Source organism: Vombatus ursinus, unplaced genomic scaffold, assembly GCF_900497805.2.
Source record: "Vombatus ursinus unplaced genomic scaffold, bare-nosed wombat genome assembly UNPS02014785.1, whole genome shotgun sequence".
Taxonomy (NCBI): domain Eukaryota; kingdom Metazoa; phylum Chordata; class Mammalia; order Diprotodontia; family Vombatidae; genus Vombatus; species Vombatus ursinus.
Window position 1 is genome coordinate 9,518,117 of NW_020954563.1, and position 25,246 is coordinate 9,543,362.

General features: G+C 46.7%; 3 protein-coding genes across 4 annotated transcripts in view; 1 reads left to right on the top strand and 2 right to left on the bottom strand.

The window, feature by feature from the left end:
• Positions 1-2,999, top strand: part of LOC114046759 (fer-1-like protein 4) — a 28,047-nt gene extending 25,048 nt beyond the window's left edge. Inside the window, exons 39-45 of the mRNA XM_027867247.1 lie at positions 68-228; positions 342-427; positions 1,313-1,411; positions 1,598-1,839; positions 2,110-2,393; positions 2,514-2,614; positions 2,756-2,999. Of these exons, the coding sequence (XP_027723048.1) occupies positions 68-228; positions 342-427; positions 1,313-1,411; positions 1,598-1,839; positions 2,110-2,393; positions 2,514-2,614; positions 2,756-2,942 (1,160 nt within the window). The 3' untranslated portion in view covers positions 2,943-2,999. The remainder of the gene's footprint in view (positions 1-67; positions 229-341; positions 428-1,312; positions 1,412-1,597; positions 1,840-2,109; positions 2,394-2,513; positions 2,615-2,755) is intronic.
• A 1,041-nt stretch (positions 3,000-4,040) lies between these two features.
• On the bottom strand, positions 4,041-13,003 carry ERGIC3 (ERGIC and golgi 3). Its single transcript, XM_027867145.1, has 13 exons — positions 12,798-13,003; positions 12,540-12,610; positions 11,242-11,329; positions 10,849-10,968; positions 10,151-10,244; positions 9,856-10,021; positions 8,615-8,672; positions 6,729-6,760; positions 6,287-6,383; positions 6,075-6,139; positions 5,663-5,799; positions 5,517-5,572; positions 4,041-5,323 (listed from the first exon to the last, which is right to left on the bottom strand). Exons 1-13 carry the CDS (start codon positions 12,883-12,885, stop codon positions 5,244-5,246), a joined length of 1,152 nt encoding a protein of 383 aa, XP_027722946.1. The 5' UTR covers positions 12,886-13,003; the 3' UTR covers positions 4,041-5,243.
• Positions 13,004-21,462: 8,459 nt separating this feature from the next.
• CEP250 (centrosomal protein 250) overlaps positions 21,463-25,246 on the bottom strand; it is a 46,718-nt gene continuing 42,934 nt past the window's right edge. The window contains exons 29-33 of one of the 2 annotated variants that reach the window (XM_027867129.1): positions 23,960-24,073; positions 23,588-23,746; positions 23,312-23,413; positions 22,479-22,538; positions 21,463-22,145 (exon numbers count right to left, since the gene is read on the bottom strand). In XM_027867129.1, coding sequence (XP_027722930.1) covers positions 21,882-22,145; positions 22,479-22,538; positions 23,312-23,413; positions 23,588-23,746; positions 23,960-24,073 — 699 coding nt within the window. In that variant the 3' untranslated portion in view covers positions 21,463-21,881. Of the gene's footprint in view, positions 22,146-22,478; positions 22,542-23,311; positions 23,414-23,587; positions 23,747-23,959; positions 24,074-25,246 lie in introns of both variants that reach the window. The other variant, XM_027867128.1, reaches the window with a different exon arrangement.

Genomic DNA, 25,246 nt, shown 5'->3' on the forward strand with positions numbered 1-25,246 from the left:
ACTGGTGAGGGAGGTGGCAGAAGTCTACCTGTGGGGTCTATTTTACTCCTATTCCATCATGGGCCAGGTGGGAGGGGCCAAGAGGCCAGCACCAAAGTCTGCGAGGAGGAGCAAGCCCTGTCTGTGTTGCTAAGATGGAGGGAGATGCCCCAACATGGCCGTTCACTAGTGCCTGAACATGTGGAGACCCGGCCCCTATACCACCCCAGCAGTCCGGGCCTGCTGCAGGTGAGAAGCTTCCCCTTCCCATGCTGCTTGGCATGTGAAGTATGACTTCTTTCTTTCTCATGCTGCGAGGAAGAGACGGGGGAGCTCAACCCTGACTTGTGACCCCACCCTAGGGTTTCTTGCATATGTGGGTAGACATTTTCCCCAACGACGTGCCAGCTCCCCCCGTTGTGGACATCAAGCCAAGACAACCAATCAGGTAAAGGAAAGAACCTTAGCACCCGTACACACGACGCGCACAATGATGAGGGTTTTAGGGTTTCTCTCCTTGGCCCTTCTCCCAATTCTTCCCTACAATTTGGCTCCCAAGTGCCTGACCTCCCCATCTCTCCCAAAGCTTTGGAGTCAGATTTGAGTCTTGCCTGACACACAAAGTATGCCTGGACGAAAAGCGTTTAACCTCTCTGTGTCTCAGTATTCCCATCTGGAAAATAAAGGGGTTGGATTTGGTGATCTCGGAGTTCCCTTCCTGCGCTAGCGCCATGATCCTGTGTTCCTGTGAGACATAAACAGCAACAGAAAGAGGGGACAGAAATAGACACACATATAAGGAGAGAAAGAATTTAACAAACTCGTCACTTAATAAGGCATTAGAGGGAATCCAAAATTTAGAGAAGATGGGGCCCCTGATGTTATGAAGCTCTTAGAGATAGAGAAATAGATGGGAAAACAGACAGAGGGACTGAAGGAGAGATAATGTAGCTGTTGACCTGTAACTATAGTAATGCCCCCTGGGCAGGTGGAATCCTAGATGACTCCATAAGCCCCAAACTCCCATTTTTATTGGGGGGAGTCATTAAGGTGGAGGGAGCTGGGGACAAGACCAGGTCAGATTTTGACCAGTGTGGTCTTCTCTCCGTTCCCCAGGAGAGAGCCCAGGCACCCGGAAATCCCAACCCACCGAGACTAGGTCCACCTGGAGACAGAGTGCAGTGGGTTTGGGGAGCTGGGTCTGTTGGATGGGAGATGTGAGGCAGAGGGGGTGGAGGGCAGAGCACCAGCAACGATGCTTCTGTGGGATTAAGGCTGACCTCTTAATCTCATGGAAGGGATGCTTCCTTCAACTCTCTTCCTTCACACACAGCTACGAGCTCCGAGTTATCATCTGGAATACTGAGGATGTGGTCCTGGATGATGTGAATCCCCTCACTGGGGAAATGTCCAGTGACATCTATGTGAAGAGGTGGGGGACCCCAAGGCAGTGCAGACTAAGGGTGGGGGAAGCCAGAGCCCAGGGCCAGAGTGGGCTGGGGGAGTCATGCAGGGTTCGGACCAGTGCTTTGATGCCCTGAGTCTGAGAAGCTGACTGAGGCCTCTGAAAATGTTATCTCCTCATGCTCTTCCCTATCCCCCATTCCCTATCCCCCAGCTGGGTGAAGGGTTTGGAATCTGACAAACAGGAGACAGATGTCCACTTCAACTCGCTGACGGGGGAGGGGAACTTTAATTGGCGATTCGTGTTCCGCTTTGACTACCTGCCCACCGAGCAGGAGGTGAGCGTCAAAAGAAAACCTAGCCCCTTTGCCCTGGAGGAGGCCGAGTTCCGACAGCCCGCGGTGCTGGTCCTGCAGGTCTGGGATTATGACCGAATCTCTGCCAACGACTTTCTGGGTATCAGCCTTGACTTTTGACTCTTTGTCTCCCCTAAACCTCACATCCCCAACCCTTGATCCTGGGACCCCTAATTCTTCTTGCCTGGGATCTGATTTCATGTCATTTAGCTGTATTACCAAGAAAACTTCATCAACAGTAGGATCCTTGGGATCTCAAAGAGTCAGACATGACTGAACAACCAGTTAGCTTTGACCTTGATCCTACCAGCTTTGGAGCCGATCATGACTTCTGAGTCCTGATTGACCCAAGCTTTGTTGCCGTCCCCAGGGTCCCTGGAGCTACAACTGCCAAATATGGTGAGGGGTGCACGAGAGTCAAACCTGTGCACCATTCGCCAGGCCCATGAGAGGGCCAGACCCCGCTGCAGTCTCTTCCGCTCACGGCGAATGCGTGGATGGTGGCCATTTGTGAAGCTACGTGAGCCTGAGGATCTGGAACGTGAGAAGCGTGAGGCTGAGAGCAATGGGAAAAAGAGGAAGAAGAAAAGGAGGAAGGCTAAGCCAGAGGACGTGGAGTTCATTGACTCCGGTGGAAATGTCTACATCCTAACGGTGTGTGGGTGGTGTTGGCTTGGGGGGGGGTGGAGCATGGGCAAAGAGCGCAGAGGAAGGGGGGATGGGAAGTGGTCCCTGCAGAAGTCATTCATCCTCTTTCTACCCTATGCTACCTAGGGGAAGGTGGAAGCTGAGTTTGAACTGCTGACTGTGGAGGAAGCTGAGAAACATCCTGTGGGAAAGGGGAGGAAAGAGCCCGAGGCCCTAGAGAAGCCCAAGTAAGTATAGTTAGGCTGGGAAAAGTTTGGGTTCTTTGATCTGGTGGAAACACTGGAAGGAAGACAGATACTGGGGGGGGGGGGGGCGCGATCTGGAGGTGGACCAAGGCCTCAACTCATACCGCTGTCCTCTCTCCCCAGCCGCCCTAAAACCTCCTTCAACTGGTTTGTGAATCCACTGAAAACCTTTATCTTCTTCATATGGCGCCGATACTGGCATATCCTCGTGCTGCTGCTGCTCCTGGCCCTTATCACCATCTTCCTCCTCCTAGTCTTCTACACCATTCCTGGTCAGATTAGCAAGGCCATCTTCCGCCCCCTCCACTGATCCCCAGCCACATCCTTCAAGGTTTTGTTTTATTTTTTAACCCAAGCAAAAAATTATGCTGGCTCAGTCATCACAAGGACAAAATCTGTTATAGAATAAAACTTACCAGTTAAATCTCATGGGTTGTAGAGAGCACTTTAAATTTTTTGTGCTGCGGGCTTGCATAGAAAGTGAGTGTTTCTGCATATAGGTTTAATTACAATTAATCACCAAATGAGGCATTTGTGGGCTCAGCTTTAGAGAGAAGAGGATCTCTGAGAACCAAGAGGATGCTCTGAAGCCACTCCAGAAAGTCCTAGTGCGTGGGCTGAGGGAGGACTGAGGCAAAATTTGTGCAGCCATGCTGGCCCAGTCTTTCAGCTGCCAGTCTATGGATTCCAGGCCCTCAGAATGGGTCCTTTCTGGCCTTCAGATTCTGTCTTGTCTTACTTTCTCTTAGTTATCAAAGTCTGGCGCACCTGGGACAGGCTTGAGGGAGGAGAGAGCCCGATAGACACTAGGGGAGTGGCAGGTGCAGCCAACTCACAAATCCACGTCTCACATCTAGTTTCTCATTGGTAGGTCCCCTTTCACTTCCCTTTGGCATGTTGCACTGGAGGACTTTGAAGAGATGGGGTGGCAGGGAGCACTGGGCTGATTTCTAGGGAGCCGAGAGAGAAGCCCTTAGACCATCTCTACACGGAGACCAAGCCCCCACCATTGTTCATGGTCTGAGGGGGAGAAGTAATTGCAGAATTCAGCTTATAGAGATTTGGTTCTCCTGCAATGAGGGACATAGGTCACAGTTAAAGTGGAGATTAGATACCTAATATAGTGAGTACATATATTCTGGGAACTAAAACTAATCCTTTTAATCTTGGGCCCAGAAGGGATTTGGGGGAGGAAAAGGGAAGGGATGCTCCAGGTTACACATATACCCGGGAAGTCCCTGAAATGTGTGTTGGCAGGTGGAAAGAGACATGTCTGACATCTCACCAATATCCACCCTCATTCCAGGTAACTGAAGAGAGGAGATTGTCTATTTCTACAGGCAATTCTTTTTTAGCTACACAAAAGGAAAAGAAATAGAGGAAAAAAATAACTCACAAGACAACAGAAAAATTTTTAAAAATTATTTCTATTTAGTTTTGAAATACAATATGGTACCTGACATTTGGGAAATTACTTTTCAACCAAACAAGTTGAAGATAAGTCCTTATCTTTAAGGAAACTGTAGAGGCAGGAAGGTCCAGAAAGTTGTTCCATCTTGCTTATGCTCATCAATCCCCTTGTTCCTCATTCACTCCATGTTGGGAACAGACAGCGTCACCTCTCAGGTGTACACACAGCAGCAACCTTTGCAATGTCTTACTTTTGTCTGTTTCATACTTTTCTCTGGGAAAGTTTGATTTCCCAGCTCTGTTGGGAAGTGGGCTATATGCAGGTGAATGGAAATCCTAGAGAAGTCAGTCAGTGAAGGGCTAAGTTGAGGTGACAATGTCTGCACTGTGACTAAGGCACAGATGGAACCCAACTGACATTAGGGATAGCTGGAACTCCCAATCCTTCCTCTCATCCAAGAGAAGCTATGGGATTTGCGAATTTTCCCTTCACTCTCCCTTCTCCTCAGCTTCCATCCCAGTCTGAGGCAGAACACAAGAGGGGAAAGGGGTTTAAACCCTAGGTCAGAAGCTTGGAGCTTTTTATTTCCTTGGCTTCCTTGTGCTTCCCATCCCGTGACCACCCCAATGAAGGAGTTAGGGCGAACATTTCCTGGGGGGAGGGGTATCCCCTTCAATCCCCCTAATACAGGTTGTGAACAAGGATGAAAGGATCCCATTCCTTGCTAATGCCCCGTACTGGCAGCTGGTTTCAGCTACTCTTCCAAGCTCAGTTCCTCCCCCAGCCTCTGGAAGGAGCTGGGTAGGGCCAGACAGAGGTGAAATTTGGAAGACCAGCATCTCTGGGAAGGGGTTCACATTGCTCTGACCTCTGGCAGGTGATTCCAGTATAAAGAAGAGCTGGGTTATGTGGGAATATAAAAGGAAAGACCAGGAGGGAACCTCCTTTGAGACACAGGACCAGCAGGGGGGCTGAGGCAAAGGATTATTGGGATGGGGGGGAAGACACACTTAGACCTCAATACCATCACAACACACAGTTTTACCAACTCTTGGGGGGGCAGGGTCAGGAGGGCAGAACAAGTCTCATAGTTTGAGGACAGCATTCATGAGGGGGAGGGCCTGTGCCACAACTAGGAATTCACACACTGGGAGACCAAGGCCCCTAGAAGATAGGGCTGGGGTCATGCAGCTCCTGTGATTATATTGCCTTTCCTAATTCGATTTTCTTCTGGATGGCTCGGGCAGAGTGGTAGATCAGGGAGTCGATGAGTCCAGCGACTGGGGAAGAGGTCAAGTCCATTACTAGAAGGCAGTCCAGTCCAAACTGTGCTTGTCCCTCCCACAATCATGGAGACTCAAGGGCCATGTTCCAACTCTCCCTCCTCCATTTCCCCCCTCCTCAGATCTAGGGACAAACATCTCAAGTCTAGGCTGGGAGGAGCTGGTGCACTCCACAGAAGGCCAGACTCACCTGTGAACATGCCTCCAATGATGGCACAGACACCAGTGAGGAAGTGTGTGAAGGACCTAGGTGGAGGAGTAACCAGTGTGGGTTGCTAAAAGAAACTGGAGAGAGGACCAACTGTGGCCCACGCCCCCTCCCCTCCCCATCCTCACCTGTGCTTCTCTGTCAGTTTGACCATCATGGGTGACAGCTCGTACAGCACAAAGACTCCAGGAAGCCCCTGGTCCCCAATCAGCCCATTGGCAACTTTCTCATGTCTTGTCACAGAGAACTGATTTGTCCTCAGCACCTGGGGTTAGGGGGAGAGGAGAGGAGCAGTGGCAAGGATATGTCTAGCTCAACTTGGTGGTTGGTCAGTCAGTCAGTCAACGAGCATTTATTAAGAGCCTACTATGTGCCAGGTACTGTGCTAAGTGCTAAGGATACAAAGAAAGGAAAAAAAACCAACTAGTCCCTGCTCTCAAGAAACTCCAAGTCTAATGGTCCAGAAGATGCTTTCTAATAGGTAGATGGAGCCCAGGGCAGTCAGGTTGTAGAGCTGGGGGACTGGGTACTCTGACTTACCTCCCCATTCACTTTCATGTATACTGTGGGCACTACCTTCACAAAATACTGGAACATCATGGAGGCTGTGAGAAGAACAGAGGAGTAAACTCGAAAGCAGGGCAACAATTGAGACAAGCCTGCTGACCTTATCCATACAAACATCTTTAGCCACCCACCTTGCCCCAAGAGGAGACCTAGAATGGAACCCCCAAGCCATCTCTCCTCCGTACCTTGGAGGGCAGTGATGTTGGTATTATCCAGTGGGTTCACAATTCCTGGATAATCTTCCCCAAAAGACAGATGTTGTATGTAGTGAGTCATGTTGATCTGGAGATACCAACATAATGTTCTGGTCACACAAAGGGGGTGGTCCCAGATCAGAGAAGACCAATGGCATCCCAGAGGGAGTTACAGTGGCTTCAAACCCATAGACAGTCGCCAGCCTCCCCACGAGCCCACCCTGTTGGGAAGGGCTGCTGAAAGCTGATTGGTTCCATTTATTCCAATGAACTCAGGGATCTAGGATTCACTAGGATCAGCAACAAGGGTAGGGGGTGAGAGGGTGGGGGTTCTTCTTCCCCCTTCCCAGGGGAGTCAATCCTTAATGACCCTAAAAGCCCAGAGCCCTGGTCAGCCTCTGCGAGGTGCTTACCACCTAAGTTTAGTACCTACATTGTCTAGTCCAAAGCTCTGCAGGTCATGAACTAGGAAGAAAAGGAGAACAGGTAAGTGGGCATGGTTAAGATGTAACTTGGTATCCTCAGGGGCTGCTTTCTGACTTTCTTCCCCAGGAGTATGGACTTCCCATCCTTACTGGTAGCCACTTCATTCCCCAATCCATGATTTTCCAAACCCCTTTCCAGTGGGGATGGAGAAGAGGGAAGGCCTCTTCTTTGCACCCTTCCTCTCAGAGAACGGGAATGTCAGACCCCATTTCCTAGGATCACTTCAGCTGAGGTGAGGGTGCCCTTCTAAAGTGGAAGGTAAAGTTATTGAGAAAAGTCCTTCACATTCTAACTTCCTTTGTGGGAACACAAGTTCATAAGTTTGGACCTTTCGTTATTGGGTCAAATGACTAACTGATTATAGGATCAAAGTGTTAGAAGGGGCCTGAAGATACCCTCCAAACTAATTCTTTGCTCTAAGAACCCTCCAGATGAACTTAACTGCTGCCAGGCCTAGGTCCTTTCATAATTCTCCTGGCCCCAGTCTCTTATGCTGTAAATAAAGATCATTGTCTTAATCATACACACTTTTATCAACTGCTAGAGACTCAGCTTAACCTCTGCAAGAAAAGGTGCAGAACCCTCCAATCCCCAACTCCTGACAGCAGGACATGCTTAAGGAAAGTATGCTCTCACCCTGATGGGGAGGGAGGAGGGTTAAGAGTTTGGCCACTTACTCTCCACAGCATGGACTGCAGCATGGAGGGGAAAAGGGAAAGAAGAGAAAAGTGAGATCCAGAGTTTTATAATGACAGTCTGAGAAACATGGCTTGTATGTGTTAGAACATCTGCCATTAAGAATCCTAGGTGCTCAATTCTGGGTCCTGAGCCCCACCTCACGTCCTAGAGTTGGGCACAGGTAGTGATGGACAGCTTAGAAAGGACTTTGGACCCCTTCAACCTGGCTCTCAGACTCATGAAGGGGCAGAACATGGACTAGGTATCAGCTTAACTAGCTCCTGTCCCCTTTCAGATCCCAGTATCTTCCCATCCCAGCCAGATAGGCCACAGTCCCATCTCCAGAGCTCGGGAGGGAGTAGGGAAACTCACTTCACTGAGATGTACCATACCATCCCCTGAATATAATAAACTCTGACTTTAGGACAGCCCCACACCCTTTTGTTTTGTTTCCCTAAAGACAACTTAACTGTCCTCCCCTCTCCTGGGTGCTGATTAACAAGGAGATAATTAAGCTGCCTCCAGCTTATGTTCTGGTGACAAATCTTGGGGACATTAGGCACAGGGAACTTAAACTGAGCTCCCTCCTCATACATTTGCTGGGACCCCTGGAGAAGCAACACCTGCAGAGACCAGGGCAGCTAGCTACAGGTTAACAACATTAACTGACAAACTGTCTCCCTGCTTTGCCCCGAGGTGCTTTCAGGAGTCACAGTCCTAAGGCTAGGTCACTTCCAAAGGATTTTTCCCCAAGTAGAGCAGTAGAATTGAGGAACAGTATCTGAGAAAAAGAGAAAAAACACAGGGGCAGCATGTGGCTCAGTGGATAGAGCACTGGCCTTGGAGTCAGGAGGACCTGAGTACAAATCTGGCCTCAGACACATAACAGTCACTAGCTGTGTGACTCTGGGCAAGTCACTTAACCCCAACTGCCTCACCAAAAAAAAAAAAAAAAAAAAAAAGACAGAGAGAGAGAGAGAAAACAGAGGCAAAGCAGACAAGCTGTTTATGTTTACAAAGTATGTGTGTGGGGGTGAGGGCAGGATTGTTGTAGGGGGGAGATTGGAAGTAGGGAGCAGGATTTGGGGAGGAGTAGGGAGAGACCCACTTACAATAAATGCCTGAGTGTATTTTCTGATATAAGTCTTCACTTACCATGCACATGTGATTGCTGGAAACTCTTCCCAGGTGCAAAGTGAAAGTTCCCGGCCACCTGCAACAAACATTCCCTGGTTCCATTCCCTCAGAACTACTGCTCTTCCCCATTTCTGTCAATGGGACCACCATCTTCTCTAACATCTGGGCCATCTTTGACTCCTCCTCCCTTTCCCACATCTGGTCACTAATTCTAAGTAACAGCACTTCCAAGATTTCACTCACATCCATTCCTTGCCCCACTTGTATAATCGTCTAGTTTGGTCAGAGTGTAGAGCAGAACTGCACAACTTGGCAGTAGGTAGGAGACAAAATTAAAATAGGCTAAACCTCTTTGGGTAGCAGATAGGTTAGACTAGAGACAGAACTGAGGGTGGTTGGTTGCCATGGGTCACGTGACAAACAGGAGAGTGTGCAGTGGCAACCCTACATTTTTCACGGGCTGCCCAAAATCCTTTGGCAGGCCATATGTTGTGCAGGCCTGGTGTAGAGTGTGGGGAGGAGGAGAGTAGTAGCAGATCGTATAGGTCTTGAATGCTAAGAAATGGAATATGAACTTTACTCAGTGGGGAACAGTGAGCCACAAGATGCTACTGAACAGAGGGATAATGTGATCAGATTCTATATTCTGGTAAAATTGGACCAATCTCTAAATAATAACTGATTCTCAAACTGAATTGCCTCTAACAAATCAAGTCCAAACTCTATGAACTAGCATTCCAGTCCTTATAGTGAGGTATCAAGTTACTTTTCAGCCATCTCCCAATACTCTCTTCTTTTATACAATCCATAATCTAGCCAAATGTACTACTTACAGATACCCTAACACATCAGTTAATTTCCTGCCCCCATGAATTACTCAAACTTTCCTCTTTTCCCAGAATGCACGTCTTTTCTCCCATATCTCCACTCAAATATCTCCTCCTCCATGAAACCTTCCCTCCTATGGTACTCTAACTCTACTCTTTACTACATTTACTGGCGTCCCTGCTTAATCCTACAGCCTAAACTGAGGGATCCTTAAGGGCAGAAACTTAAGTCTTAATAAGTCTTTCCTGATCACACAGCAGGTGATCAGGAAATATCTGTTAAGCAGCTTCAGGCAGAAGGACTGTCCTCTTTTGAGGGCACCATGCCTAGTCTTCCCAGGCGGAAATTTTCCACACCTAAGGGGGTTTAATCAGACCTCATCCCAGAGCTTTCTCTTTCTTTCTGGTTCTATGACACGGCCTGGTCCTGACCTTGTTGACTTCTAGGAAGCCATACACCTGGCAGCCTTCATTCTTCTGTTCTTGCATCTTTTGGCTGAAGCCTTCACGTCGACACTGCTCAATGGTGTCTGGGTTCTTGAAGGCCCAACCCCTCCGTCGGTATGCTTCCCGCACATCTTCACATGTGTTACAGCACCTAGAAGGGAGGGACAGGGAAGGTAGAGCCCAGCTCAGTGTAGAGCAGAGAGGGGAGTGGACCCATTGCTGGGCTCACGGAAATGCAGCAAAGCCCTGGCCCAAGCTCACCTGTGTGGGTGACACTCACTTGCTATCCTCAGACTCAGCACCATAGCAGCTTTCACAGCGCTCAGGATCCAAGGAGCTGGGGTCAAACACCTTTTCCTCCTCTTTCCCCAGCTCTGAGGGTAAGCAGAGCCCAAGGCATTAGCCAGGAGTAGAGGCAGGCCCAGGTGACAGACAAGATAGAATCAGCTGCCACAAAGCAGGCATTTGATAGGAGCATGGACAGGGCAGGGAATCAATAGCAGGAGCTTTCTAATGGGCTGGGGAGGCAGCAGAAAGGGCAGTAAATATTCCAAGAGCTTTAATCCCCACCACAGGAAGCCCAGAGAGGCAATAGGCAGCCAGACCCCAAATGACATCTTTGAAAATGAGACATAAGGGCTAGAAGAGCTATGGAGACTAGAGCTGGGCTGGGAAGCAACAGAGTAGTGTGGAATGGTGGAAAGAACACTGCTGAAGGAGGCAGAATAGGGGTTCTAGTTCCACTCGTATTTACTAACTAGTTATGTGAATTTGGCCCTAAATCACTTAATTTTTCTGGGCCTTGGATGCCTCATCCATAAAATGCCTTGTTTAGAGGCAAGGGATTAAACCATGTGATCTCATGAATACCCTTTCAGCTCTCAATCTGACTTTGTGATTCCACAGCCACTCCAAAGAGAGGGTCCTAGCCTGAAAAGGAATTCCCAGGGGTTAACTGGGCCTGTCTCTCCTGGTTACCATGACGTTCAGCTTCTGTGGTTACAGGATGACCATCTTTGTCCAAACGCTGTTTGTATAGGTTGTGTTCCACGTCCAACTGCTGCTCCCCAGCCACATCCATGGCATCAATACTCAGATCTAGAACCAGGATGTTTAGATCTAAGACTAGTCCCTATGCCCCCAGTGGCTGGGCCTACTTGCGAAGAGAGTGGGATGGACAGGGCACTGTTGCTGCATCCTCATCTTCCTTTGCCTTTCCCCCATAACATTTTTCTCAGCATGCAAAGAAAACACCCCAAAATTTCTATCAGCATGAGAGTGGGAGGGGAAAAAAGCCCTCGGTTTATCTTTACCAGCGGATTTAGGGTGGGGTTGGAAGTGCGGGAAAAGTTGGGATCATCAAGCACTTACAGGCACAGGGCATATGTGGGAAGAAAATATCAATGTTGATTTTCAGTTTGTCGCCCCTGGACTTGTCAACATAGAGTTCAGGATGAACCTATGGGTGAGACCAGCTGCCTCAGGGTGGGAGGGACTAGTTCCAGGGCAGCCACCATCAATCCTTTCCTAGACTCCCTCCACCCCAATGCACACCTTTCTTTAAGTCTCTTCCCACATCAACCTCCTCCCCCTTTCACAAAGAACTCCTCAGTTCCAAGCAACACTCAAATTATTTATAAATTCCCTCCTCCCACTTTCAAAAACACTCAGCTAAGAGGTATCCACCACAGGCCCTGGCTTGTACCTCTCTGACCTGATGCTGCAAGTTCTTCTCTCTGTCCCCCCAACAAGGAAAGTCCCCCTTCACCTCAGCACTCCACCTATGTTCCCTGGCATCACCTCTCCCTACCCACAACCCCTCAGCACAGCCACCTACCTGCTCAGTGCCCTCTTTCTGCCACACTTCATTGTGCTCATTGTTCTCCTGAGCTTTCAGCCCAACTGATCTCCCACTGTCCCTTGTTTTCATTCCATCCAGTGCTCCCTTCCTTATGACAACGACCTCGTCTGTGCGCTCTTCCCTTTTCTCCTGACTTGGTGCTCCCTTTAATAGTATACTTCCTATCCAATTCTCCTCAATCTTTCCTCTCAGTAGCCTGCTCCTTCCCCTAGGAAGCCTTCCCCTTCCCTACAGCAGCCCCTCCCCTCCCTTACTCTCCAGCACCCCTAGGGTTAACACTCCCACAGAGCCCCCCAGTGCCCTGCCCTCTTTATCTCACAGAGCTCCCCTGGTGGCCTCCCTCTTTCCTTGCCGCAGAGGGCCTCCTCCTTCCCTGTTGGTCCCATAGCAGCCCTGGGGGTTCCACTGTTTCTGCATATTGTACTCCTCCCCTTTCCCCCTCAACTGGCTCCTGAAGAAGCCCCTCCCCAGCATCCCACAGCCCTCTAGAGGCTCCACTTCCTCCCAGGGCATCTCTCTTCCTCTTGCCCCGTAAGAAACTCCCAATTCATCGCACTGAACTCCCTCTTTCCCGTGCCCCACAGAGCTCCCTGGGGACCCCAATTCATCACGCCGAACCCCATCTTCCTCTTGCCCCACAGCACGCCCTGTGGCCCCCACTGTCCCCCGGGACACCCCCACCCCCGCCCGCTGTTGCCCCACAGCGCCCTCTGGGGGCCCTCACTTCACCACCACACTCGGCGCTCCCTGATGACGTTTATTTCCCCCGCCGCCCAGAGCACCCCTAGCGGCGGCCCCGGAGACTCACCTCGGCCGTAAGGTAATACTGCAGTTCAGACAGGAAGAGCAGGAGCATTAGCAGACCGCTGATGATGGTCACTACAGGCACCAGGGGTCAGAGGTCAGCAAGCCCCTCTCCCTCTGTACTTGGCTCATCTTCCATAACCAACCCAGGCCAGCACAGGGCCTGATGTCGGGGCAGGAACAAGGGGGCAAGGGGAGGGGCTCGGGAAGAACAACCCCCCCAAGCCCCGCCCCGACCCCTGCCCCTACCCCCTTTCCCTACCTGTGGCCCCGCCGCATGTCTTGACACGGAAGTCTTCCAGGGTCTTTGGGTAGGCATCGAACTGCTTCAGCTTCCCCAAAGCCTCCATGGGGACCTGCCGGAAAAGGGAAAATCAAGGGACCTGCCCACGGCCGCTCACTTCCGGGGTCGGATCCCGCCCCCGCTTCACTCTGTGGCTTAGTTTACACGCATGCGTGGTGCTGAGGCTACTGGCTCCGCCCCTCAGCCAACGAGGGGTGTGTGGGGTGTGTGTGTGTGTGTGTGTGTGTGTGTGTGTGTGTGTGTGTTTCTGTGTTTCTTCTTGCGCAGGCGCAGAATGGTGTCGTCACGGCTTCTGTGCGTCTCTGTTGGAAGGGATCCGAGAGGCTTTTTGCCCAACCCAACTCTGAACGAGAGTTCCCGCTGTGACACGTGGCCACTCAGCCTTTGTTCGAAGACCTCCACTAATGGGGAACCTACAGCCTCCCAAGGGCGCATTTCATTTTTGGAGCGCTCTAATTATTAGAGTTTTCCCTGACATCAAGCCTAAATATATCTCTTTGCAGCCTCCACCCTTTGCTCCTGCCCCTGTACCCCAGTGTCAAGTTGAATTAATCCCAAGTCTATCAAAGTTGTCATCACACAACATGGCTATTACTGTGTACAACTTTCTCCTGGTTGTGCTCATTTCACTCAGCATCAGACCATACAAGTCTTTTCAGGTTTTTCTGAAGTTTGCCTGCCCATCATTTCTTATAGCACAATAGTATTGCATTACATTCATATACCACAACTTGTTCAGCCATTCCCCAATTGATGGGCATCCCCTCAGTTTCCAATTCTTTGTGACTACAGAAAGAGCTGCTATAAATATTTTTGTACATGTGGGTCCTTTTCCCATTTGGATGATCTCTTTGGGATACATCTCTATAAGTGCTATTGCTGGGTCAAAGGGTATGTACATTTTTATAGCCCTTTGAGAATAGTTCTAGATTGCTCTCCGAAATGGTTGGATCAGCTCACAACTCCACCAGGAATGTGTTAGTGTTCCGATTTTCCCACATCTTCTCCAACATTTATCATTGTCCTGTTTTGCCATGTTAGCCAATCTGATAGGTGTGATGTGGTGCCTCAGAGTTGTTTTGATTTGCATTTCTCTAATCAATAGTGATTTAGAGCATTTTTCATATGACTGTAGATAGCTTTAATTTCTTCCTCTGAAAACTACCTGTTCATATCCTTTGACCATTTATCAGTTGGGAAATGACTTGTATTCTTATAAATTTGATTCAGTTCTCTATATATATTTTAGAAGTGAGGTCCTTATCAGAGAGATTGGTAATAAAAAATTCTTTCCCAGTTTTCTGTTTCTCTCCTAATCTTGGTTGCATTGGCTTTGTTTGTACAAAAATTTTTCAATTTAATTTATCCATTTTGCATTTCATAATGCTGTCTATCTCTTGTTTGGTCATAAATTCTTCCCTTCTCTATAAATCTGATAGGTAAACTATTCTTTGCTCTCCTAATTTGCTTATAGTATCAGTCTTTATATATAAATCATGTACTCATTTTGACTTTATCTTGTTATAGGGTGTAAGATGTTGGTCTATGCCTAGTTTCTGCTGTACTATTTTCCAGTTTTCCCAGCAGTTTTGGTCAAATAGTGAGTCCTTATCCCAGAAGCTGGAGTCTTTGGATTCATCAAATAGTAGATTAGTATAGTCATTAACTGTTGTGTCTTGCATACCTAACCTATTCCACTGATCCACTATTTCTTAGCCAGTACCAAGTAGTTTTGATGATTGCTACTTTATAAAACAATTTAAGATCTGGTTCAGCTAGGACATCTTCCCTTGCATTTCTTTTCATTAGTTCCCTTGATATTCTGGAACTTCTGTTCTTCCAGATGAATTTTGTTATTGCTTTTTCTAGTTCTATAAAATAATTTTTTGGTAGTTTGGTTGGTATGACACTGAATAGGTACATTAATTTAGGTAGAATTGTCATTTTTATTATATTAGCTTGGCCTACCTATGAGCAACTGATATTCTTCCAATTTAGATCTGACTTTATTTGTGTGAAAAGTGTTTTGTGATTGTATTCACACAGTTCCTGAGTTTGTTTTTGCAGGTAGACTCTCAAATATTTTATAATGTCTACATTAACTTTAAATGGAATTTATCTATCTCTTGCCGTTGGGCTTTGTTGGTATGTAGAAATGCTTATGGTTTGTGTTGGTTTATTTTACATCCTGCAACTTTGCTAAATTTCTTTATTATTTCAAGTAATTTTTTACTTGATTCTCTAGGATTCTCTAAGTATACCATCATATCATCTGCAAAGAGTGATAGCTTAGTTTCTTCTTTGCCTATTCTAATTCTTTCAATTTCTTTTTCTTCTCTAATTGCTAAAGCTAACATTTCTAGTATATTGAATAACAGTGGTGATAATGGATATCCTTATTTCACCCCTGATGTTATTGGAAATGCTTCTAGCTTGTCCCCATTACATATAATGTTTGCTGATGGTTTTAGATAGATGCTACCTATGAGATCATAGAATCTTTAAAGTGAATGGTGTCCACTAGGACACCAGGGCTTACTCATCACAGGCATCTTACCTTCTGATCTGGTCAACCAGATCATCATCAGTGTGGTGGTGGACATCAATGGCTTTAGGAAATGGACCTTCTCTTAAGGTCTTTTCCTACCAGAATGTGACAATATAGGGGAGAGTTCAGAAAGCCCTGGGGAAGAATAGCAAAGGTAAAATGGCCCTCTTCCCAGGTGAAAACAAAATGTTCTTGAATAGTCTCAGCCACAAGAATAGCCAAAAGACATTAGCAAGGTCAGGAACTCCGTAAAACACACTTGAGACCTGGGATATCTGGTCTACCAAAAAGTCAAGCTCAGGAACAGCCTCAGTGATTCATATAACTACTCTGTTAAACTCTCTGCAGTCTACTATAATGGAGATAAACCCAAGGTTTACTTACCACTGAGGCATGTTACCAGTTGTCATCCTCACTTCCATTGTGATTCCCTCTCCCTTATAGCCCTGACGTGAATGGGGTTCAATACATTTTCCAGTGAGACCTCTGGGTTGGAGACCATACTTTTCAGCTGTGTCTTATTGATACTTGCATCATCTCATTGCGACAAGCATCATCTCTTCCACTCATGCAGTTACTAAGTCCATAAGTAAGTTTGCCTTCATAGCATCCTCTTTCAAAAACAAGAGTTCTATGCCCAAAGGACAATAAAACTGTGCATATCCTTTGATTCAGCAATACCACTACTCAATTTGTAGCCCAAAGAGGAGATCATAAAAAAGGGAAAAGGACCTACATGTACAAAAACAATTCTTTTTGGGGTGGCAAAGAATTGGGAATTGAGGGAATGCCTATCAAGTGGGGAATGGCTGAACAAGTTGTGGTTTATGAATGTAATGGAATCCTACCGTGCTATAAGAAATGCTGAGCAGGTGAATTTCAGAAAAACCTGAAAAGACTTATATGAACTGATGCTGAGCAAAGTGAGCAGAACCAGGAAGAACATTGTACATGCGATAAACTATGACAGACTTAGCTCTTCTCAGCAATACAATGATCCAAGACAATTACCATGGTGGAAAATGCTATCCACATCCAGAAAAATAACTATGGAGTCTGAATGCAGATCAAAGCATAGCTTTCACTTTTTTTGTTGTCTTTCCCTTTTGTTCTGTTTCTTCTTTCACAACGTGACTAATGTGGAAATGTTTAATATGATCGCACACATATAACCTATATTAGATTGCTTGATGTCTTGGGGAGGGGAGAGGGAAAGGAGGGACAAAAATTTGGAGCTCGAAAATCTTATACAAAATGAATGTTGAAAACTATCTTTACATGTAATTGAAAAAATAAAACTTAAAAAAACAAGACTTCTGTCTCAGGTTGGAGAAATTTCATATCATATCATGCAAATTTAAGGTGGAATAAATGGGTGAGTAGCAAACAGTAACACTGGGAGGGTTAAAATAGTTTATTACAGCATAGTGGGGTATGGACAGATGAAGTCAGGGTTGCATGAGGTCTCCTTTGGCCCCTTGGGACAACATACTGGCTGGTGGACTAGAAGAGTAGTGGGATGTCTGTCAGTCAGTCTGTAAACATTTATTAATTCCCTATTATGTGAAGGCATTGTGCTAAGCTCTGGGAATACAAAGAAAGGTAAAAGACAGCCCTTGCCCTCAAGGAGCTCACAGTCTAATGGGGGAAGGAGCATGTAAATAAATATGTACAAATAAGTTGGAAATAATCAACAGAGGGATGGCACTGAAATTAAGGGGGATTAGGAAAGGCTTCCTGCAGAAGGTAGAAGGATTTTAGCTGAGACTTGAGGGAAGCCAGGAGGCAGAGAGGAGGAGGAAGAGCATTCCACATATGGAAGACAGCCAGTGAAAATGCCTGGATTTGGGAGGAACGGCAAGGAGACCAGTGTCACTGCACTGCAGTGTCCATGGAAGTGGGGTGTAAGGTGTAAGAAGACTGATGGGGGGGTAATGAAGGGTTTTGAAAACCAAAGATTTTATATTTGATCCTAGTTGTGGGGAGCTCCTGGAGTTTATTGATGGGGTGTGTGTGTGACATGGTCATATTGGTGCTCTAGGAAGATCACCTTGGCAGCTGAATGGAGGATGGACAAGAGTGGGGAGACACTTGTGGCAGGGAGACTGACCAACAGGTTATTCCAACAGTGTAGGGGTAATGTGATGATGTCAGAGAAGGGGGCACATGTGAGAAATATTTCTAAGATAAAATCAACAGACATTGGCAACAAATTGGACATGAGGGGTGATCTTTGTTTGAAGGCCCAGAGCTATAAGGGGCCTAGGTTTACATAGGATTTCCAGACAAAGGGTTGGCCATGGCAACTGTTGTGTTGCTCGTGGGACATTGGTGTCAGGGAGCATGGATCAATAGCAAAAGGTGATTACATAAAAAATTAACCAGAAAGGCCTATGCAAGATGAAGAAAGTGGAATTATAACCATACCAACTTGCTGGGAAGTTTCAGCAGCCAGTTCTAACTAGAACTGGGTACAATTTAAGCTTTTAGCATAGAGCTGTGTAACTGGAGAAAGTCCTGGGAGAGTGGGATCATAGTCTCCTCTAGTTATTCAATGGTTTGCTTTAATTTTCCTTATTAAAGCAATCCAAGTTTTTTGTTGTTTTGGGTTTTGGGGGGTTTTTTTTAGAATTGTTAATAATAGCCAGGAAATGCTCACCCTGGTACTATCTTTATGCTCCATGTCAATCTCCTTTAGCAGTATGGTTTTACCAGTTTCTTTTACTTGTCTTCTTTCTTTGGCCAAAGGCCCGCTATTCTTACATTTTAAGTGTGATCCAGAAATTCAAAATCTGCTTTCAGACACCAGAACTATAATTGGATCTTTTGTCATCTACAGGTTATGCTTCTACTTAGGGAATTTACATTTAAACAAATAGTGAAGTCTTCTTGGGTACCATATTTTAGGAAGGACAATGAAACAGGAAGGAAATGAGACTTTAGAGCATGACCTAATAATAAGAGTTGAAACTATTATAGTGAGTGGGAAGATAGCAGAATAAGGCAGAATACCTGGCTCTCTCAAATTTGCCTCTAAATAACTTAAAGTAACACTTCAAATTGAATTTTAGAGCGGCAGAAATAATAAAAAGTTAAGGTAAAGCAGTTGTCCAGCCTAAGACAACTTGAGAAGACTTTGGGAAAAGATCTGACCTACCTGCATAGTGGTTTGGTTGGACTGAACTGAAACTACCACTGTGTCAACAAAGAACGAGCCTTGGGGGCAGCCCTAGCTTTAGGAACTTTCGCACCACTGACAGTGGGGGAGGGGGGAGGGGGACAACAGGCAGCTGTTCAGGGGAAGGCTTGTGGTGGTAGGCCCCCCCTGGCACTGAACACAGGGCCCAGGTGCTGTTGACTGGGTGTGGTAGTGGCTAGAGCTAACAGAAAGGAGAGGTGAACACACACCAGTGAGTGCAGTTGCAGAGGGGCATGGCCTTACAGATGGCTCCTGGTTAACTAAGAAAACTGACTGTGGTCACTTTCAGGAGAGTGGAGCCCCAGTTTTGGGCTCCAGGGCAGAGGGGTGAACTGACTCTTGGGGGAAAACGGAGACCAGTGGCATGTTTCTGGGACCGCAGGAGTGAGAGATTTGCTGTGGCAGTGGTGGGGGTGGGGTGTGTGCTGGTGGTGGCTCAGGGGTGGAAAGGAGTACTTGAGGTCACTTATAAACCAAGGTGTCAACTGGAAGAGCACAGTGAACACACCTGACCTTGGATTATAGCACACTGGAAGAACCAAAAAGATAAAGACCCCTAGATAAAGCTCTAAAAACAACATGAAAAACCTGAAGCTTGAGACATTATCCCCACCCCCCACCCTGGGAATAGAGCCTGACCCTAACAAAAAGTTAATAGCCAAGAAATAGGCCATTACAAAAATGAGTAAAAAATAAGATAAGAACCTGACCATAGATAATTACTATGGTGATAGCAAAAGTCGGGGTTCAAACTCAGAAGGCAATGAAGTCAAAACAGTTACTTATGAAGCTTCAAAGAAAAATATAAAATGGTCACAGGCCCAAAAAAGAGTTCTTGGAAGAGCTTAAAAAGGACTTTAAAATCAAATAAGTGAGACAGAGGAAAAATTAAGAAGAGAAATAAGAATGATGCAAGAACATCATGAAAAGGAGTCAACAGCTTGGAAAAAGGAGGCACAAAAAAATACTGAAGAAAACAACACCTTAAAAAACAGAATAGGCCAAATGGTAAAAGAGGCCCAACAATCCAATGAAGAGAAGAATGCCTTTGAAAAGCAGAACTGGCCAAATGGAAAAAGATGTACAAAAATTCACTGAAAAAAATAATTCCTTAAAAATTAGAATTGGGCAAGTGGAAGCTAATGACTTTATGACACATCAAGAACTAATCACCAAAATCATAAGAATGAAAAAATAGAAGAAAATATGAAATATCTCATTGGAAAAACAACTGACCTGGAAATGTGAGGATAGTGGAAAATTTTGACAACAGATAAAAACGGAGAAATGTTTTTATAGCAAACTCTTTTCACTATTTTTTTTCATAGTGTAGCCATCACATCTGTACGCTAACATTACAGTCTGCAGGAAGAAATGGAAAGGGTATTGAAGAAAGGTGGGGCATACAGTTGAATTAGACCAAGCAGAAGGTATGTGTTAAAGGTGACACAATTTTAAGGATAATGAGGGATTAATTCTCAAGCTATTTGAAAGAGAAAGATATCAAAGGAATGGGGAAAAAATCTAACTTCTTATTACCCAAAAATGTAACTAAGAGAATATTAATAATTGCCAACCCAGATGCCTCCTTTCCCAGCTATACACAACTTTTATGAGAATAATCTGTACATATATTGATGACATCCTTGATTGAAGGTATGTGAAGGGAGTAGACAGGTCTCCACAAATGGCATTCTACAGTAGACTATATCTTTACAACCACTGACTGAAAAGTATAAAGAATACAGATTCCCACTGGACTTACTGTTTGTGTAGCATAATAAGAACATTTGATGTAGTAGAACAAATGCTGCCCTCTAAAAACGTTGCCACTGCCCTTTCTCCCTAACTTGTATTTATCCCGTAAATATGACATAGGTACGTGTTGTCCCTCCCTGATGGAATATAACTGCCCTTGACAACAGAGATTATTTCATTTTTTCTATCTGCATCCCCAGTGTCTGGGGCACATCATATGCACTTAATACGTGACTGTTGATTAACTGATTGGAAAAGGAAGGTGGTTAAGTTACACAGCAAGATAGATAGCTGTCCTGCTGCATTAGTACCCTCATACTATGAAGAAATGTAAAGGAAAGGCCAGGATGGACACTCCCCACTGAGAGGAGCATATATGGGAGAACGTACAGAAGTCGCACAGGATAAAGAAATGTGCTCTGGACTCCTGGAGAGAACCCAAACATCAACAATATTAGAGATCCATTGAAGTGTTTCAACGTCTGCAACTTCCTTCCGTCATCTTTGCTTCTGGACAAACCTCCCAGTTTGATGAACAGATTAAGTGGCTTCATGGCAGGAGGGTGGCCCTACATTAGCGATAAAGTATTGATTCCCCAGCTGTCCTCTAAGAGATGGAGGTAGAGCCTCCTTAACTTGAACTGGTCAGCCTTCTGTTAGAAGGTCTCAGAGGCAGTTCATGGGCAAGGAGGATGCCTTGTACCTTACCTCCTGCTACTGGGCTCTGGCATCAAGGATACTGTTCTCCTCTGAATCCCTATAGCATGAACAAGGATGATGCTATTAGTGCACAGTATAGTGCTTGAAAATTCAGGAAACACTTTGCTTATAGTACTACGATTTAGGGGTAATTACTCTCTAATTGTTCCATGTATATGATTCTTATCTTTCTAAACAGACTGTGAATTCTGAGAGCAAAGCCTAAGGGTTATGCTTCTTTTATATCCAATTCAGTCCCTAGCACAGGGCTAGGCACATGACAATTTAATAAATCTATGCCAACTGACATATGGATATATGGAAATGGCTGGAGCTGGGCTGGCCTCAGGACTGTCATCAGCTCATCATGTACAAGGTGTTGATTCCACCCTGCTGACAAGAAGAAAGGATAGAAGACCAAAGGAAAACAAAGAATACTTTATTATAAGGGGTTAGGTAGAATAGATTCAATAAATACAGGTAAACACTAGAAGTCTGGGAGTGCATCTCAGTCAGGGCTCACCCCTTTGTGGCAAGCATCTGCTCACTCCAAGAAGATGCCAATGAGGGAGGGCATCAGGGGAAGAGGCCACCCTGACCCTTACGGCTTTGTCCCTCTAGCTGAGAGCACCGAAAGCAGTAGACCTGCTGTGTATTCTGGCACAGAAAAACTGGCTCTAATCTTTCTTTTCTAATCTTTCTTCTGGCAAAACCAGGCTAGGTACAGGGATCTTCACCTTCAGGAAACAAGTGCAGGAAGGGGCCTAAGACCTTCAGAGGTATATTGATCAAGGATTCTCAAGCAAGCCTAAGTCCTGCCCCCACTACACGCCATCAGTTACCGGGAAGTAGCCTGGGCTGACCTGGGAGTACAACATAGAGGGGATGGCCTAGGAGATGTCAGGCTGTGGGACAGTGACTTATCGAGTTTTCGGGCTTCTGCCTCCAAGACGTTGGCTTCAGGGGCCTGAGCTACAGCCCACAGTGAGTGGGAAAGGTTGTGGTGCAGGTCTGTCAGCTCTCGGCTTGTCTGCACACAGCGGGAGATGTAGTCCTGTTTCTGCTGCCGCTCCAATGCGAGTTGTGCCTGCAGGATGGATACCTGTGGGGAGTAAGAGGGATGCCTGCCTGTTATCCTCTTGTCCCTGGGCCAGGTGGTAATGAAATCCCTCTTCATGTCTCAAAGAGGAAGTCCTCTGCTCTGAGATATGAGAGGTAGTCTAGAACATGATTCTATCTTTGTGACAGCCTGACCTCTAATTGTTTTCTGAGTCTTTCTCAGTTAGATGAGATCGTGAGGGCAGGGACTATACCTCATATCCCCCCACATGCTAAGAACAGGGTTGACACAAAGTCAAAGCTTAATGAAGAAATGTTAAAGTCAGCTTCCAGAAAGGATTTTGGAAAAAAACCCAATGAAGCCACAAGCACTCACCTGCCTCTGTAGCTCAGCCACATGTTTCAGTTCTGAGGGAGTCTCCTCTTCCCCTTTTTCCTGCTGAGAAAAACATGATCACATCTCTGTAGGGCTGCCACTCACCCCATCCCATCCCTAAGAGTCAGGGTCTCTGCCTTCCTTGCCTTCTAGAAAGCAAGAATAGGTCTGCCACAGCTAAAAAGGTGTGGCATTCTCATGGCTATCCCTGGGGGGCTGCCCAGTGCTGCAAAGAGGACCTTGGTGCTCTGGATTCTGGGTAGCCTGAAGGCCCAGGGATGGAAAGACCCTTGGGAGATCAGCAATTCTCTCACCCCACCTTGCCCACTCCTGTGGTGTGTGAGCATACCTGGCTCTGCTGTTGGGGAGGAATAGGATTGGGATGACATAAACTACAAGACTAGAACTAACCGCTAGACTAGAGTGAGTAAGCCTAGCTAAGGAAATGGGCCTAAAGCTAGCTGTTCTGGGTAGAAGCAGGAAGGATAGATAGTCATATGGCAGCCATCAATAAATGAGTCCTGAAGCCCAAAGGATTGGGCCATGTAATACAACAGGGAGGCTGCAGTTCCCACCTCCCTGCAGCTGAGGGGTCAGTTAGGCCAGGTTGCAGCCTCCTCCTCTGCTGCACAGTGTTTGGGAGGCTAACAGGAGAACAGGCACTGGGGGAGAACTGGCTCATCTTGAGCCTGGTCATGATAGGTTCCTGGGTGGGCTGAAGTAAGTGTTCCACTTTGCAAATTGGGCCCTATCTTTGTCCCTCTGCAGAATTCCAGAACCTAGATATCCTGACAAAGGACCTTCCAAGCCTAGGAATTAGAGAAAACAAATACCTGCTGGGCTGGAGTGAGGCCTGTGCTCTTGTTAAGCAGGGGAGTGGCAGCATGGCTCATGCGGCCGAGATCCCTCTTCAGCTTTTTTCGTTCACGCTCTACCTATTGCCAGGGAAGACAGTTGGTCAGTCCTTCTGGACATGGATGTCAGAATGGGGCCTCCTTCCCAGCAGGGGAAGCCCATGGGGGGAAATGGGGAGGAAAAACACTAGAGCTCAAAAGGAGTGGGTTCAGGGGGGTAAGCTGCCTGGGTGTAAACAGGGTCCAGTTACTCACCTGCTCGAGGGTGATCCTTAACTGGAAGTTGTGTTGCTGAAGCCGATTCCTCTCATGCTCCAAACTCGCCATGGCATGCAGCAGGTACTTTAGCCTTTTCTGCCATCGCTGTGTCTTCTCAAGCTCTGTACAAGACCCATCATCATCTGGTCCTGTGGCCTGAAGGAGACACTTTCCAATGAGATGTGTACTGTGAAGTTTCTCAACCAAATCAGACCGCAGCCAGCCAGGCACAGTATTCAGAGTCCTGACTCTGCCAGGACGGGTGCAGGACCTCAGAAACTGGCCAAGAAAAGGGTCCACTGTCCCTCCCCTCTACCTAGTCTACCTTCTTTTTTGCGATCCCCAACTCCCCAGCCCACCCCAACTCACCTCGCCTTGGGCTGCACACTGGTCTCCCTGGAGCTCTGGCTCTGCCCCCACAGCTGAGCCCTGGCTCTGGGACTGCTCCTCCTCTAGTGCTTGTCTTGTGAGCCGCAACTGCTCCTGTGTGGTAACCGGGGAACAAGGGCATCAACCTCAGCCAAGATCTTCATAAAAGCCACATCGTCCTCTCACTGATACAGGAATGAGAGAACATCCCTCCTCCCGCTCCCACCATCCGGGGCCTTGTCTTCAGGTGAGCCCTTCAACGTGTGTTGTCTCCCCACTTAAAATGTCGGCTCTTTGATGGCCCTAACTGTCCCACCTGTCTATCATATTCCCAGAGCTTAGCACAGTAGTTGATACTTAACATAGTAGGTAGGTACTTAACATAGTAGGTAGCAGGTACGTAGTAGGTACTTAACAAATGCTTTTCATCCAAATCCATTTTCTATTCCCACAAGCCTGTCATGTTGGTTACAATGAAAGTTGCTTCTTCTATCTGCTGCAAGCTCCCAGGAATCCAGGCCCATGTCTATGGCACTAAATTCTTCAGATCAGTTGGTGACTGGGCCAGGCATACACTAAAAGCTCACTTACACTGTTAGTGGGAAGAAGGATGGACCCACCAACGAAAGGAGAATCAGTGGGAGCAGGTACCATGAGGACTGAGTGCAGGCTGGGAAATCTTCTAGAAATAACCTATCAAACTGCTGATCCTTTTTATTCTCAAGTACCAGGATTGGACGAGTGTGAGTTTGTCTACTCATGCCAAATGACAGGAGCATCAGGCAATGACAGGAAATATCTCTTACAAACAGAAGGGGGTATGTTGTGATAGTGACGACCCATGTGTCATCTTGAGCATCGTACCATAGGTTGCCAGCTTCATAGTTAGTGTGTTCTTGCTTGGCCCCCACGAGTGGCAGGAAGTATCCCCCCAAAGTCTTTATTCCTGCCCTCCCAAGATTATTTGAGGATACAGATAAGGGAAGGCAGGAACAGAGGTCAGGAAAGGAGTTCTCCAGTTCAATTTAACACACGTATGTGAAATGTTTATTATGTACAGAGAACACTGTGCTAAGTGTGTGGAGGTAGGTAAGGGGGAATGAGGAAATATAAAGCTATAGTAACTAAGACCAAGGGTCTGCCTTCATGGATGTCACAGTCTAGTAGGGGATATGACACTTACATAACTATGTTAGAAAAGAGAATAGGTAAGTTGAATAGAGGAGGAGCAAACAAACTATTATATGAAGTCTGAAGGGACAAAAGTGACTGAGGGGTTGGCTCAGA

Excerpts from the sequence above, each read along its gene's own strand:
- ERGIC3 (XM_027867145.1), bottom strand. The coding sequence starts at position 12,885 with ATGGAGGCTTTGGGGAAGCTGAAGCAGTTCGATGCCTACCCAAAGACC. Across the intron at positions 5,573-5,662 it reads AAACTGACAGAGAAGCACAG|GTCCTTCACACACTTCCTCA; the intron begins GTGAGGATGGGG and ends TCCTCCACCTAG. Across the intron at positions 5,324-5,516 it reads CATTGGAGGCATGTTCACAG|TCGCTGGACTCATCGACTCC; the intron begins GTGAGTCTGGCC and ends CCTCTTCCCCAG.